This window comes from Lonchura striata, chromosome 2 (genome assembly GCF_050655825.1).
Source record: "Lonchura striata isolate lonStrDom1 chromosome 2, ASM5065582v1, whole genome shotgun sequence".
In the NCBI taxonomy this organism is placed as follows: domain Eukaryota; kingdom Metazoa; phylum Chordata; class Aves; order Passeriformes; family Estrildidae; genus Lonchura; species Lonchura striata.
Window position 1 is genome coordinate 83,798,422 of NC_140704.1, and position 16,423 is coordinate 83,814,844.

Here is a 16,423-nt window from a genome sequence, read left to right on the forward strand (position 1 = left end):
TTACATTGCCTGTATTTGTATTTTTCCATTCATGTTTTGATTTTAAGAAAAAGTGTATATACTGTCTCTCCTGTTTCTGACCTACCCTTACTATACCTTCACACACAGTGTTGAAAAACACTTTTCTTATAACTTTTACAAGAACAGATAGCAACATTTTCTCCTTATGTATGCATTTTCTTAGAAAATAATTCCCTCCCCATGCTTTTGAAATTCCTCGGATATTCCATGTTCCTTAACTTTTATCCTTTCATTAGTTTTGATTCTAAGGCTGCAAATTCTGTTGGGCTGCTAACCCACCAATAATGGGGCAAGGCTTCCTTTATTGTGGCTGGAAAGTGGATGTTACAGAATCACAAAATATGCCAGGTTCGAAGGGACCACAGTGAGTAGACTGCTCCTGCCTACCTGCTCAAACAGGGTCATTCTAGAGCACATGGGACACGATTGCCATTGAAACTTCAGTGAGATTCAGGAATTGTCAATATATTAGGTTTTGTCTCCTTGTTCATGGCAGTGTTTTGTTTAAAGCCTTTCTGCATAGCAAAATAATGATTTAATAGTCTTTACATTTCATTGAACGAGTTGATAAAATTTATTAGTTACTTAAATCAGAGTAATGGAGTGATTGCAGGAAAATACGAGGTATTGTAAAGATAAATAATGTATCTAAAAACACAAGATATTTTTTCTTTTATTAGATAATGATCGTATATTGTCATTCAGTTCACGAGAGGGTGAGACTGTAGAGCTGACTAGACCTGTAATGGCTGAAGGTTATGTGGAAGTTTGGCTCAGCTTTCTGTTGAAGGAATCCCAGCTATCCCTGCATCAAGTTATTCGCCAAGCAGCTATGGACATCCAGGAAACAAGTTTTGAGATTATTGCATTTCTTTCTACTTATCCAGCCCAGGTAATATCATTGTTAAACAAATGAAGAATTATTCTCATATATGTATCAAGTTTTTTTCCTGTCTTTGCATTCAAAGTTGCAGCCAGTGTTAAACACAGAACTAGCATCTAATTTTATTTGAACTATCTCAGTCTTTTAAGTTTCAGCTTCACATAGCTGAAGCCAAAATAACTTACCCTTAAGTTCCTGTTTAAAAAGGATGCTGAATTCAATAAATTAATGTAATGAAATTAACACTATTTCTTTACAAGCTTAATACTTGACTACTGGAGGAAAAGCAGTAAAATTGTATGTTTGTTCATATATTCAGGATGCTATGTATTGCTAAAGACTTGAGACTGATCATAGTGTTGAGGGAAAATTATTTTTTAGTAGAAGCTTCACTTGTGATCAGGAATGTTGTTATAAATGGAATGAAGGCTTTCTGAATTACTATAAAAATATTTCAAATTGAAGCACTAATTATTCACTGCCTAGTTATTATTTATATAAAGTATATTTGTTGCATATAGTATTTTTATATATACTGTAAATTATATTGAGCAGTTGTATAAGCAATGCACTGTAGGCAGTATCTACAAGACTGAAGTACAGGTTTAACTGTGTTTATGAATGCAGTTGGGACACACAAAACATGGCCTCTGTATGAATGCATAGAAAGTAATTATATACAAATAATAGGAGAAAAATTGCTTTAGTTTTTCTGTGTCTGTGAATGTACATTTTAGGTGAAAGAGAAACAATTATGAAGCATATACTTCTGTGTTTCCTAAGGTTGGGTTATTGGAGATCCAAATGATTTGGACAAGAGACTCAGAAGAAGCTTTGACTCTTGCCAAGCAGGATAAAAAGTTATGCATAAGACAAACCAGATTTTCCTGGAACTTCTGAACATGTTGATAGATATGACAACAAAAGACCTTAGTCCATTTGAGTGAGTTAAATATGAGACATTAATCACTATTCATGTGGATCAGAGGGACATTTTTGATGGTCTTGTAAGTATTAAAAAACTAACAATGAATTACGAGGGGTTTTTCACATAATATAATGTGAATTGATAAGAAAATATTATGATACCTACGATCTCTGGCCTCATAAGATAAACATTTATTTTCATTACTGTAATGATTATGTGTCCTGGAATAAAAGTGCTGGTGCTGCTTCAACCAGTCTTAATTTCCTTTTAAGTAATTCAGTGGTTTTTCCTCTCCCCAAGCAATAGCAGAATTTTGTCATGTTTGATGTTGGTCCACTAAAGTTAATAATGCCTCTGTAGCATGATCAGTTAGGGACTTCTTTTTCCTCATACATTTTGTTGCAAGTAATTTTCCCTTTTCTGAACTGCATAATGAATTTCTGCAAGTAAATATAATTAATATAGAGTTATAGTACAGGAAAAAGGTTGAAGCTGGTATTCTCTCTGTTCTACTTTCAATAGCATACCTAATTACTACCCAGGGATTTCTTTATTCACTTTACACCTTCTCATGCTGACACAGGATGCTAAAATAAGGAAAATGAAAGCATTTATCTTGATAACACTAAAGCTAACATACCCTTTTACCTATAGGAAGTCCCGGACCTGATTCTGAAATTAAGCTGTCCAAGTAAAAAATTATTGACTTTTGGCCCATTATTAATAGGCAGCATTTATCTTTTAATTGTAGAATAATTTGTTTTGTCACCCTGATTCTTAAGATTTTCTAAAGCTTTCTGAGGTTACATTCTGTTAGAAAACTTTCACACACATTTTCTATAAACAACGTATTGTTTTGCATTACTTCGTGGGGGTGGAGGAAGTTGATGTACTGGTGGTTTGTCCAATGTCTTTGGAGAGGTGGCCCATTCACTCTCCAATCCACTGTCACCTTTGGAAAAGTATAAAAGTTGGAGTCAGAAAATAAACCTTTTTCTTTTTTACCATGCCATTGCAGTGGCTTGTGTTGTGCTTTCTCGTGTCCTATAGTGACATTATTTCTAGTATAATAATTTTATGTAAAGTGTAATTTTTAGATACAAATTAAATGATTTTTTAAAATCCTGTTTTAATATTCAATAGAGCAACTGTGACTTATTCTCAGTTCTGTCGAATTCCTTACATAGTATCAGCACCATGACACTGCAGGAAATATCTTTTTTCCCAATATGCATGTGGTTTCATACAATTCTCATAGCAGTTACAAATATCACATTATATACTTCTGACTCATGCAAAACTAAAGTGGCAGAGAGGACTAAAAGGGATGGCAATTTTAAGGTTACACTGAAATGAGTCTTGTTTGAGGCTTATGGAGTGTTAATTTGTATTTAGAATTTTGACACACTCATCTAAAACCTGAAGTTCCTCGCCTAAGTACGTGATTGAACAATAATACATTAGCAATTTTTGTGGTAAAAATCCAGATAGATTCACCACTATCCACTATATTTCACTATGTTTGCAGTGCTACCTTTGAATCTAGTACTTAGATGGTACAATATAAATTTGAAAGTAAATGTTAACAATGAATGCCACAGCTTGTCTTCCCTCTCTTCTTAGTGCTGCATGCATATCAAGACCCCTATGGACTTTGAGTGGCTGAAACAATTTAGATTTTATTTTAATGAAGATTCTGATAAAATGGTGGTTAAGGTCACTGATGTGAGCTTTACATACCAGAATGAATTCTTGGGCTGTACTGACAGGCCAAGACAGGTGAAAAAGACTAATTTTATTCCTTTAATCTTTGTTGCAAAACCTCAGCTTTTACAAGAGCAATTTTGTCATTCCTGTTGGATGCAACATTGATCTCTACAGAGTTTATTCTTCACAGCCTTGTCAAAGTCAGTACTTTGATATGGAATGCTTGAATATTTTTGTTTCTGTGCCATATAATGTGAATAATCTTCTCCCACATACTTGCACTGGTCTCTACTTTCATGATGTAAGTGACTTGCATTCTTATGTACATGAAGCCAACATACCTGAGGATCTGATATATCCAACAGATAAAATATGTAGAGATATAAGACAAAAGTAGGTGTTTACAGACAAGTTAATGAAAAGAGCTAAGAAAGAACAGACAGGTAAAGTAAAAGAAAGAACAGACAGGAAAAGCATTTTTTATTCAGCTGCAGTAGTTTGGAGATCTTTGATCTAAAAGGATGTTGAAAGAATTGCAATCCTATTATCATAGACATATACCTGTCTAACTCAAATAGCACAAAGAATGTTTTATAATCTATCATTGGCAAAATAAAGGCATTGTTTGGTTGGTTGTAGTCTATTTTTTTAACTATTCCATACAAAAAATTCTAGAGCTAGTCTTGATATATAATTATTAGCTGGTGTTTTCCTGAATTATGCATAGATGGTTCATTTATGAAAATGGGATGCACTGTGTGATCAAATTTCAAAGATGGATGAGAAAGAAAAGGTTAGACATCTTTCATTATTGTACTCCATGGAATAATGTGTTTCAAAGCTACTCCAGATAAAATAACTCGGTATTCAAGCTATTAAAACTAAGATTAGGCAGCATTTCTGTATCTGCTTTCTTCCCTTCTTGTGATCTTACAGATTGCTGATAATTGAGGATTATCTGTTCTCTCACTTTATGTATGATGAAATGAACCTTAATATTCCCTGCATCAGAGACTAAGTGAAAGGGTTTTGTCCTTACTGATCTAAATTTTAATTAGTGGAATATAATTTCAGCACTTCCCTTTTCTCCTTAAATCAGACCTTGTGCAAGTTCCTCTAGCACTGTATAGAAATCTATTGATAGTTGCCTTTTAGATGTTACATCACTTTGGCTCAAGCTTTGGGCATGAACATGGGTGGAGCACCTGTGGGACCTGCAGGAACCGGAAAAACTGAAACTGTGAAAGATACGGAAAGGTGCCTTGGAAAATATGTAGTGGTCTTCAACTGTTCAGACCAGATGAATTTCTGAGGACTTGGAAGGTTCTTCAAAGGTAAGATGTGTACCAAAGGTAAGCTGTTGGCCAGTCAATTATTTTCTGGGGTGCATAAAGCACAATATAACAAACTAGATAGAGAAAATGGTTGTTCCATGGTACTTAGCCTAGGTGGCCTCATCTTAAGTACTCTGCAGTTCTGGAATCAACAATACAACAACATATAAAAATATTGGAATATATCCAAATGACAGTGATGATTGTACAATAATCAGGTCTAACATGGTACTTGCTAACTCATATGTCATTCAGTTCTTAGAATTGATTCACTGATAGTTTGAGAACATTGAGCATTGCCACAAACACAGTTTACAGGATCTTGTTTCAATAATGTCAAGCACATGCAACTAACAAATGCAGGCAGCACCATAAATACAAGTTATCTCAATTTCAGATTGCTTCTATATGGCAAATTCTGGCTCCCAAAGTATGACTTATGCTACAATTACAGAAAAATTGCTATAGAGATATAGGTAGGAGTAGCTAGTAGAAATAGGACCTAAAAAAATTCAGATTAGAAATGCTTAGGTGGGACATTTTTCATATCTCATTGTTATAATAGAGGCAAAAATTCTGTAGAGATATGGTGGTAAGTTTGCATGGGAATTAATTTTGACATGTGACTTAAAGCCAACAAATTATTTTTACCTACCAAGATGGCATATTCCTTTGCTGATTCTTCTGTTTGTGCAAGGTACACTCAACTTCAACACCTGTTTTTACTTTCCAGAATCCAGGATATGCTGGGTGGCAAGAACTTCCTGAAAAATTGAAGACCAATTTCCGTTCAGTGGCTATGATGGTTCAGTGGCTATGATAGTCAGATCATAAGTTAAATTGGCTAGTTGTGGTTTCATTGCTAATGTTATGTTGGCAAGGAAATTCTTTACACTGTACAAGCTGTGTGAAGAACAGCTGTCCAAGCAGGTGATTATATTCATATGATGCAACCTGATTATTTTAGGGAAAAACTATCTGTGAAGTCACAAAATATTTATGTGAAGAATAAGGAAAGGTTCATGTTCACTAAGTAAACTAAGAGACACTTGCCCTTTAGTAATGCAGCCCTCTGCTATCCTGGAGGATTAACTCCTGCTGCAGGTTGTTGGTGAAAGGATGGGGCTTTCATGCAGAACACTGCTTATTATCAAGATTTAGTTTTAATGAATAGCGGTGGCTGAGACAAATAAAGGCTTTATTGTAGCCTTTGTTGGTCTTACAGAGTGGTTTAAGAGGCATTTGGTTTGTGCTGCCTGTGCTTGTACAGGTATTTCTCAGCTTCCAAGGGCCACAGAGAATTCAAAATAATTCTGATAAAGTATTTCTCAATAGTCCTTGGGAACCCTGTCTTGATTCAATGACTTATGATTAATTTTTTTTTTTCTGTCACACCTTAGTTTTAATAGATGGTAGCAGATTTGGACAGTGAAGTAGCCCGTAGTCATACAACCAAAAAATAGTTAACGGATGTTTGGAGGCAGTTGAAACACATGTACCACTTCTCCTACATATCCATCCATGTCTTAAATATAAATAAGAACTGTTTCATCCCTATTAACTTGGGGGAAATCTTCCCAAACTTCACATATCTTCTAGGTGCATTATGATTTTGGCTTGCAGAATATATTGTCTGTGCTGCGTACACTGGGAGCAGCAAAAAGAGCAAATCCCACAGATACTGAATCTACCATTGTCATGCATGTTCTGAGAGATATGAACCTGTCTAAACTGGTAAGTTCTGAGGACCTGATAAATAATTTAAACTGCACTTTGGAGCTATGTGATCACTAGAAGATTGTATGTGACCTTTACACTGAATCTAGCTTGGAAATGTTTCATTCTCTGAGTGGAACATTTTGGCTGGGATGGAGATGAATTTCTCATAGTACCCTGTGTGGTAGTGAGGAGGGAGTGAGCTTTCTGTTGCTTAAGTTTCTACCTGGGTTTAACCTTGAACTGTTCAGAATTATTTTTTGCATATTTTCCCTGCTACCTTTAGAAGACAGCAACAAAATAGACATCTATGAAGAAACTTCTTTAGAAACTTTGTGCTTAAGTATTTAGTAATTCTTTAAAGAATCTGTTATTTGTAGTAATGAGTACCATTTCACCTGTCTAAATAGCTAACAACCCTCTTCTGTTTCTGTGATACATCATCTTTTTTTTTACACCAAATAAAATAGACAATTTTCTAAATGCTATTGCTAAAATCTACTATAAGAAATTCAGTCTTCATGTTAGTGGTTTATTTTGACAAATAGTATCATGTCTTTCTGCTGTGTCCTTCTAATGTTTAGCACCTAGAGGATTATTATAGGTGGTTCCTTATGTTCTCAAGAATTTCTTTAGGTCTTCAGCACTTAGGGATTGTTCTTTCTAAAGTTGATAAAATAAACAGAATAGGTTTTAATCTGTGTGGATTTTTGTTTTACCTGATTTTCTCTAGATTGATGAAGACAAACCCTTATTTCTGAGTTTAATTGAAGATCTGTTTCCAGATATCCAGCTTGATAAAGCAGGCTATCCTGAACTTGAAGTAGCCATTGATAAACAGGTGATATTTCTCATGATTTATGGTGCTCTGGTATAACTGTCATGAGGTGACATCTAAGAAAATACTTCTTGTGAAGTCTGGCTGGCAATATTCTATTTTACTATTTAAGCTTTTCCATAAATCTTTACCACTGGCATAGTATTACTAAGCTTATTCTTCAGGAGGTCAATGAATTGGGATTATAGTGTCCTGTGGTTTTCTTGAGTCATAGTTACTGAATTTGAAAAATGCATGTATATGACCTTACGTTATGTGACCCAGGATTTAATATTTATCTAAAGTCCTGGCAATTAGAATATTAATTTGAGAAAAGTTTTACTTAAAATTACATCTCTTTTGTTTAATTTCCCATTCAGTAGGGCCATCTTAAGAATACAATGTGTATATATATTATAGATACATTATAGATATATCTAACAGATAGATTATAAGTACATGGATTATATGTATATAGAGGCTGATTTACTTTATTTTTCTGAATGTGTATTTGAATGCCAAATATATCTCCTTTTTCCAACAGTTTTTTTTTTAATATACAAAAAGCCTTTACAAAGAGTATAGTAATCTGTTGATGACATATCTATATCTATCTCTATTTATCTATCTATATCTAAAGGCATCAAAATACATTTTGTGCTCTAAAATAATGGTAATTTGGTTTCATGTCACTGTCTCTTAGGTGAAGGAATCTGGCCTTGTTTGTCATCCTCCTTGGAAACTGAAAGTTATCCAGCTTTTTGAAACCCAGAAAGTAAGGCATTGATTGATGACACGAGGACCTAGTGGTGCAGGAGAAACTACCTGCATCCACACCTTAATGAAAGCAATGACAGGTATGTTAGTACTTTATATTGTAAACTGTTACTGAACTGTTACACTGTAAACTTTAAGCCCCATTGTTTGTTCTCAGAAAACAGTTGCTTCACTCTGAGAATATATTACTGTAAGAATGAGTTTGTATGTTCAGATACTAATTATTCCAGTAGCTTAAAAATGTCTGATGTTCAAAACTGTATGTTTCATATCCTTCTTTACATATTATCATACTTTTATAAGAAATTCTTATTCTAGATGGATTAAGAAAGAGGAATACAGTCTAGGTAGGCAGCACAGACAAGTGATTAAATAATCTCCTGGGTTTTGCTAAAGTAATGCTGGAACCTTTTGCTAATCACACAATGCATAAGACAGGGGCTTTGCAATGTAAAATAACTGGTTTTATAACCATAAATTCCTGGTTTAGACAGTGAAAAAGTCTTCAAAGTTATTAACTTTGTGTCCTTGCTGGGGGCTTGAAGACTCTATATGTTTTTTTTTTTTTTTGTCATCTGCATTTCTAAACAAAAATATTAGTTGAAGAATATCTGCTTGATCTTATTAAAATTAAAGGCCATAGCTTGGGGAGAAAAACATCTCTTTTGAGGTAAGCTTGTGTTACCCCATTTCACAAGTTGCTTATATGATTTTCCAGAAGTAAATAATTTCTGTAAAAAATAGTTCAAAAATAGTCTCATACATGCAGTAATGAGCTGTGCTTAAGAAACACTGTAAACTTTACATTGCAGTGGAAATGACTGTTCCATTTAGGAAAAAAAGCAGAAAGAACAAAGTTGCATTGAACAGTTTTCCCATATTTTTTTTCTAGCATTGAGATGTGAACTACTACCAAGATAAAGTCATCTCACTACTTTTTTCAAGGCTGATCTTCTCACACAACCTCATGGAATGTTAAACTGATCTGTCAGGCTTCCATCTTACATTTTAGTGAAATCTGATGATAACAAAGTTATTTTAAAATAAGTTTTTTTTCAGCTCTTTCTTTCAATATCTTATTATTGGCTCCTGGTTACATTTGAATATTGGGTTTTTTAAAAGATGTCCAACATAGTAATTTTTAAGCTGTTGCTAATGAGATAAAAAATAAAGGTTATATGGTCATGGTATGCCTAGATAGAATTTGTCTGTCTAAGAGAATTCACAAGGATATGCCAATATTGTATATTTTGCCTGTTCTAAGATGTGGGCAAGTGCACAGAAGGATAAAATAATCAATCATCTGTCTGGTATTATTCATTGGGTTTTAAAAATGTGCATCCAAACCAAATGTTTTAAAGTTCTACTGTTTGATAAGCCTTCAAAATATTAAACTAAACCTTGAATAAATTTCATCTTGCTGCTTTTCTTTTCCCCATAAAGCTATGAAATGTGAATTGAATATTCAAAAGTTTCAGAACTTCATTTTACTTTTTTTTTTCCTGTTAATGAATTTTGTATAGCAAGAGAAGTTTTTCAAGTAAATACACAAGTTCTTATAATCATGAATGCATATTGAAACATACATTTGGGTGTAATGAGTTTAAGTTTGTCTAAGTTCTTTTACTGCTGAAAAGAAATGTAAAAACTAACTGATGGTCTGGCTTCATAGATTGTGGACAGCTACATTGTGAAATGAGAATGAATCCTAAAGCTATAACTGCTCTCCAAATGTTTGGACACCTTGATGTGGCAACAAATGTTTGGACAGATGGAATATTTTCAGCGCGTTGGAGAAAAACTTTAAGAGCAAAGAAAGGTATTGTGGTTGACCTTGACTGGTCTCCAGGTGCCCATGAAGTTGCACTACAACTCCTTTGCCCAGATGGGCAGGGTAGAGAAGATAAATGGAAAACAACTCATAGATTGAGATAAGGCAGTTTACTAAAGGAAAAGCAAAAAATTTGCATAAGCACAAGCAAAGAGAAAAAAACCAATTGTTCTCAACTTCCTATCAGCAAGCAAAGTTCAGCCACTTCCCAGGAAGTCGAGCTTCAGCATACATAGAGTTTGCTCCAGAATGCAAACATTGTAAACAACAGAAGCTCCACTCTCCTCCTTTCCTTAGCTTTTATATCTGAATAGATGTCATATGGCATGAAACATCCTTTTGGATATTTTGGGTCAGCTGACCTGGTTGTGTTCCCTCCCAAGATCTTGCTCACCCCCAACCCCTTGATGTGGGGAATATTGAGAGGGAGCTGTTGCTGTGCCAGTGATGCTCATCAGTACCCAAAACTCTGGTGTGCTATCAACACCTTTCCAGCCACCAATGCAGAGCACAACACTATTTAGGGCTGCTATGGGGAAAGGAACTCCAGGTCAGCCAGACTGAATACATGTATAATGAAAAAGGCTTCCATTCAAAATAAAACAAGAAAAAGCCTGAGAAAAGAAAAGGCTTTGGGAAAACTTTATAAAGCACAATAACATATTTTTTTTTTCTTACATGGAAGCATTGGAAAATTGCTGGAAGAACTTCTCTCCCTTTTACAGTCTCTATTCTAAATTCTTTGTGTTCAAACAGTGTAGTGTAAGAAATACTACTTCACTGCATTTACTGAATTCTCTCTTTTGTATATTAGGCCCTCATGTGGAAGGAAAGTGGAAGATAAAAGTCAGTTGCCCCAGTAGTGGTTGCATAAATATTTTGATGCTGTCAGGATTTCTACCTGTTCTCCAGATGCCATATTAAAAGGAAATAAATCTTATCAGTTGTGTCATACATAATCCATCTCAAATGGCACTATATAATTCTGTTTAGGCAGCCAATATCTGCCTAAAATTATGCTGACATATATTCTTAGACTGCTATTTTAACTAAATGAGTGACCTTGATAGGTTGATTCTAGATGGTTTCTTCCTTTTTTTGTCTGAAAATTAGTATGCAATCTTATAATTATGCCTCAGAAGAAAAAAATAAAAGAAAATCCTAACACTAGTTGCACTAATTTCATACAAAAATTCTTAGTCTTCAGAACTAGATACTTTTAAAATAGAAAATGCCTTTCAATTTAATTTTGGTAGGTGTGTTTCAAATCTAGAAATATAACACCCTTGAGAATGTAACATGTAACTATTGATTTTTTTATCTTTTCCTTCAAGATGAAATATATATTAGCACACTCATATAACTTCCTCAGATTTATTCTGTAAGAGTTCTGTAATATCTCTTTATGAGTCAGACTCCAGACTATCTCATGCTTGAGATGCCTGAACTGTAGCTATAAAAACCCTCATATAAAAAGTTTATCATCTGTTCCATATCTCCTTGGTACAATGCTAGCAAAGCTCCAAGCCACCTAGGCCTTCATAATAAACACTGACTCTGAAGGCAGAAAGACACTCTCTGGCTAAAGAGATGTCTAGCAATGCACAGTGGGGCAATCTGCTCCCTAAGGGGTGGGCAGCCAGGAGACAAGGTGGGATCTCTTTCCAGCCAGGGTCTGTTGTTCTGTACCCAAGCAAGGCAAGCAAAACAGACCGAGACTCTCCTAGGAAACAGAGGCAGGCTTTAAAATACGTTTCTATTAGTAAATGGAAAGCAATGGAAAAACTTAAAAGGAAGATGGGTCAAGTTTAGGGACAGAACAAATGACAAGAATCATCCCCTAATGGGCATCTTTTACTTACGACAGTGTGCATGCTCTTTGAAAGAGTGATTTTTCAAGTTTTCCTTTCATTTAACTTCTCTACATTTATAAAACTCATTGAAAACAAATGAATGGTGTTCAAATATATCTGTAGTCGTTATCTTCTTTATGTTGTTTCATGTAACTTGAAATAAACCTAATTTATTACTGTCTTGAAAACTGAATCCATAAAACATTTTCAGAGTATTAAAAACTGGTGACTTATGCTAATGGCAATTTATATACTGAAGAATGGATAATTATTATGAATAGGTGACAAAATGAAGTACCCAACTGAAACTGAGTGGTGGAAATGGTAGTTGTATTAAAAGCTGAGATGGTAGCTGTGTGCATGAATTCAGAATTAGCTAAAAATTTGTTTTCAGAAGTAAGAAATCTGGTCCTTGAAAGAAACTAACACTTCATCTATAGGTCTTTTTGTCTGTTATGTTGCATTATAGGTCACCATATCTGGATAGTTCTTGATGGTCCAGTTGATGCTATTTGGATTGAGAACCTTAATTCTGTCCTGGATGACAACAGGACTCTAACACTAGCAAACAGTGATCGGATACCTATGGCACCAAATTGCAAAATAGTCTTTGAGCCTCATAATATTGATAATGCTTCTCCAGCAACAGTTTCAAGAAATGGGATGGTGTTCATGAGCTCATAAGTTCTCACCTGGAGTCCTATCCTTGAGGTAGAACAGCTAAGTGTCTGGAAATGCATTGAAAGTTTTACTGGTTATTTCTTCAACACTTCACTCTTATTACTGTAGGACCTATTTTTGTGCCTTTTGCTATGAAATCCCTTTTTCTCTTTATGAACTTCTAGGTCAGTACTTAAAATAGCAATGTTCCTGGTAGTTTATACAAGAGTGAATAATTTTTAAAGGAACGTAGTTAATATATTACACTTTTAAGAATATGGCAATTTTACTTTGGGACAAATTTGTAATTAAAAGTGTTTTATGCAACTGAAGGACAACTCAGTTTTTGAAACACTAACTGCTTGGTAGCCCATAGTACAGCTTCAGATCAAGGAGAAAAAAAGAGTAAAGCTGATTCAGGGAACTTGAAATCCTCAAGAAAATAGACATTCTCTTGATGTTTCTTAAAATGTATTGCAGTTGGGATGTAGATCTAGAAATAAAGTCAATGCAGCATCAAAACATGTAATTTTTAAATAGATGTTGTTACTTGGTTATCTGTTAACATGCCTAGAAGCAAAGTATCTGAAGAACCAGGCAGTAGTAACTGTATCTCTGGCATGGAGTGAATAATTCAGAAAAACAGAACATGTTTCAGGCGTGTTTTGGAGTCAAAAACCACCATATAACATATTGAAATATATCAAAGTCATTTATAAAGTACTTTTTTTCCTTTTATATGTCATCTTTCATCTTCCAAAACCCAGTAAAAATAAATCCTAATTTTGACAGAATGCTTGTAACAATATAGTGAATGACAAATTCTGAGACTTGAGCACAGTGCTTTTTTTTTCATGTAGTAAAAATCTTGGTAAAGATGCAACATGAGAGTTCCCAAGAATCTACCAATGTTCCATAGTAATATATTTCAACAAAGCTTTCATCATTTTCTTCCAGTTTTCTTTTCTTCTAAGACAGCAATAGAGACAGTAGCAGTTAAAAAAAGTTGGTTTCTCAGTTGATTAAGCCCTATATTTCCTTAGAAATTTATCAATGAAGTACACTACTCAGAATTAATACTTTTTAATACTTTAATTTTTTTTTTCTCTGCATTTCTTCTTGTCTAGGCCATATTGTTGAGAATCTTTGGTTAACATTATTTTGCTTTGATGAATGTGGTCTGTCTCCTGAATAGCAATAATGAAAACTTTCTCCTGCATGGTTAATATAGTTATTGCTGTGATCATACAGATAATTACTTAATTACCTTACCCTGAAGCCCAAGTATATTTCACTATAATTCCAAATTAAATTCCTTTATATGGGATTTAAACTTTAATTTAAAGATGGGAATTATTTCCTGTTTATGAAATTGGAACACCATCCAGGAGTTTGTAGTGTGTTTGCTTCCCTGTTTTTCAGGCTCAAAAGGATAAAAATCTATAGTTACTATGAGCTAACAGACTAAATTTTACTGTCCTCCTTTCTAGAATGTATCACATGAACAAGTTTTTTTAGAGATTAATGTCTTACAGTCTCATTCAGTCATTTAGTTTTCTAAATAAAATAGGATACCAGTGGAAAATGCAACAAATCCTCACCTAGTTAATGTTTACCTAATCCTATGAAAATACAGCTGACCTGACATTAACTTTCAGGCGTCAGCCTTTTGTAGTGATTACTCTGTTATTATCAGACTTCTTATTTCTTTAACCTGCAAAGATTCTCATGCTTGTAAGTTTTATATAGCTTGCTGTTTATAAGCAGATTCCTTGCCCCTAAATCCCTGATTTGTCTGGCAACAGAGGAAAATTGGCTTGTGGCACTGCTTAGAACCACTGTCCTTAGCAAAATAGAGGTTTCAGCCCAGAAAGAAATTGAGACAGTATGCTGTAGTCCAAGCCCCAAGTGCTAGGCAGTGCCTGGTGCCTCTCTCTGGGACTGGAGGCAGTGGAGCTCCTCTGGGAAAAGTGAAGCCAGGGGATGCGTTTTGGTGAGCATAAATTACCAAGGTGAGGAAGACTGTAAACTTGTAATTTCTAGCAACGGTCACAAGATTTCGTTGCCACCTGTGGATCTGAAATGGCCAGTCAGGTACAATGCCTGGAAAATAGGTGAGGAGCAGCAAGACCCATTAGGCAAGGCACCAGAATCCTGCTTAGCCTTAACCCATTAGGAGGAAAAGAAATGGGATTGTTGTCAGGTATTCCTTCCTGTCTTGGAAACACCTGTGTCTTGTTGACTCGTTGCACACTTGGAGGTTTGCTGCTTGAGAGGAACTGAGGGTTGCTGCAGAGGGCTGATACTATATTTTTCTAGTAGTATCTGAAACTTTTTCCATTTAGAATGATATTAAATCACATGGAAATTTTTATTCAGTCACAGGTCTCTGCAACACTTGAGAATCATCACTAATTCATTTGATGAGTTTCTTTGCCATGCCCAAAATATTTGTAGTCCTATTATGGAAAAAGTGTTTAACAAGTTTCCTAAAAAATTGGCTGGCAAAACTTCAGTTTTACCAACGCAAATACATGCAGTAAATACAAGTATGTTACTGCCAAGTTTTATTTTTATTTTTTTTTAATTTTTTAAATTAATATGGATACTCGGGAAAGTGTAAATTTTGAATCTAGGACAGTGGCTCCCCTGAGATTTCACTTGTGTTATTCCTTTCTGTGCTTTCAACTCTGTATAGGGCCTACTGATCTTAGGTTCTCCCAGCTCTGCCTCCTTGCATTGTTTGCAGACAACCACTCCTTGGATGTTAAAGATTGTGCTAAAGATTCAGCTGCAAAAACAGCAGAAAGAAAAGCATTTTAATTTGCATTGTCACTCATGGTTTACCTCCTCACAAATGAGATGCAGGCTAAATTTAGTTGTGTTGAAGAGTTGTATGAAACTAGTTTTCCTTAATCCATAACCTTATGGTTTTAGTATATTTCAGTGGTAGAAACAGACTAAAGAAACTTTTTTTTTTCAACTTTTGGATTACATAAGCAAAATTATGTTCAATTCACCATGAAGTAACCTTTCCAACTGCCCTTCCTTTCCTCCTTATAAAATTTGCTATAAAATTGAGGGCTATTGTTATTTATAATTTGTTCCAATAGCATTTCTTTGGGTTTTTGGTTTGGTCTTGCATCATAGATAAAATGTCTTGATGGCTTTTTCAGTATACCTCCCTTGAAATCTATTTTTTAATACAATACACTTCATATTCCAACAGGTCAGGGTAGATGTTAACCTTGCTGATTCTCAGATGATGAATGAAACAGTACTCATTGATATTTCAGAGGAACTTTAAAACATGATTAATGACAAATATGGATAACTCAGGAAGTTGTTGCATATATTTTTATTTTCAATCCTTACCATTTGCAAACAAATAAATATAGCTAACTCCTTGGATACATTATTATGACATATGCAACTTCCAAGTTCAGTGAAATAGTTCTCAAGTTCATGTTGCTGTTTTCATGTAATATGCTTCTTAAGCAGTTTATGCAAAGAGATCAAAGGTATTTGATCCATTACTCGTCAACCTTCTCTAAAGCAAACACATCTTATCAGCTTTTCTACTAACCCCTAATATTTTTTGAACAATCAGTGAATTTTGGATATCTATTTTAAACACTTCTGCATTTTAATTTTCATCACTTTGTTTTCCACCTACCCATTTTAGAAAGGTTTTTCATAAATATCCTTATTTATAATCAGTCTCAAAATTTATTTACTTTGGGAAGTCAATGTATAATTTAAAAATATTATGAATGTAGCTGAACGGATAATAGAAGCACAATATAGTTGAGTTTGGAAAGAACCTCTAGAAATAATATTGAATACAACATTAGTCAAGTCAATCTAGAGGAGTTTGCTGAAGTCTGTGTCCTGTT

At 34.4% G+C, this 16,423-nt stretch overlaps 1 protein-coding gene across 1 annotated transcript in view; it reads left to right on the top strand.

Moving 5' to 3' along the window:
• Positions 1-16,423, top strand: part of LOC110469814 (dynein axonemal heavy chain 5) — a 125,050-nt gene that overhangs the window by 52,665 nt on the left and 55,962 nt on the right. The window contains 8 exon segments of the mRNA XM_085561441.1: positions 727-913; positions 5,607-5,682; positions 5,685-5,803; positions 6,473-6,607; positions 7,323-7,430; positions 8,110-8,263; positions 9,856-10,002; positions 12,337-12,578. Coding sequence (XP_085417567.1) covers positions 727-913; positions 5,607-5,682; positions 5,685-5,803; positions 6,473-6,607; positions 7,323-7,430; positions 8,110-8,263; positions 9,856-10,002; positions 12,337-12,578 — 1,168 coding nt within the window.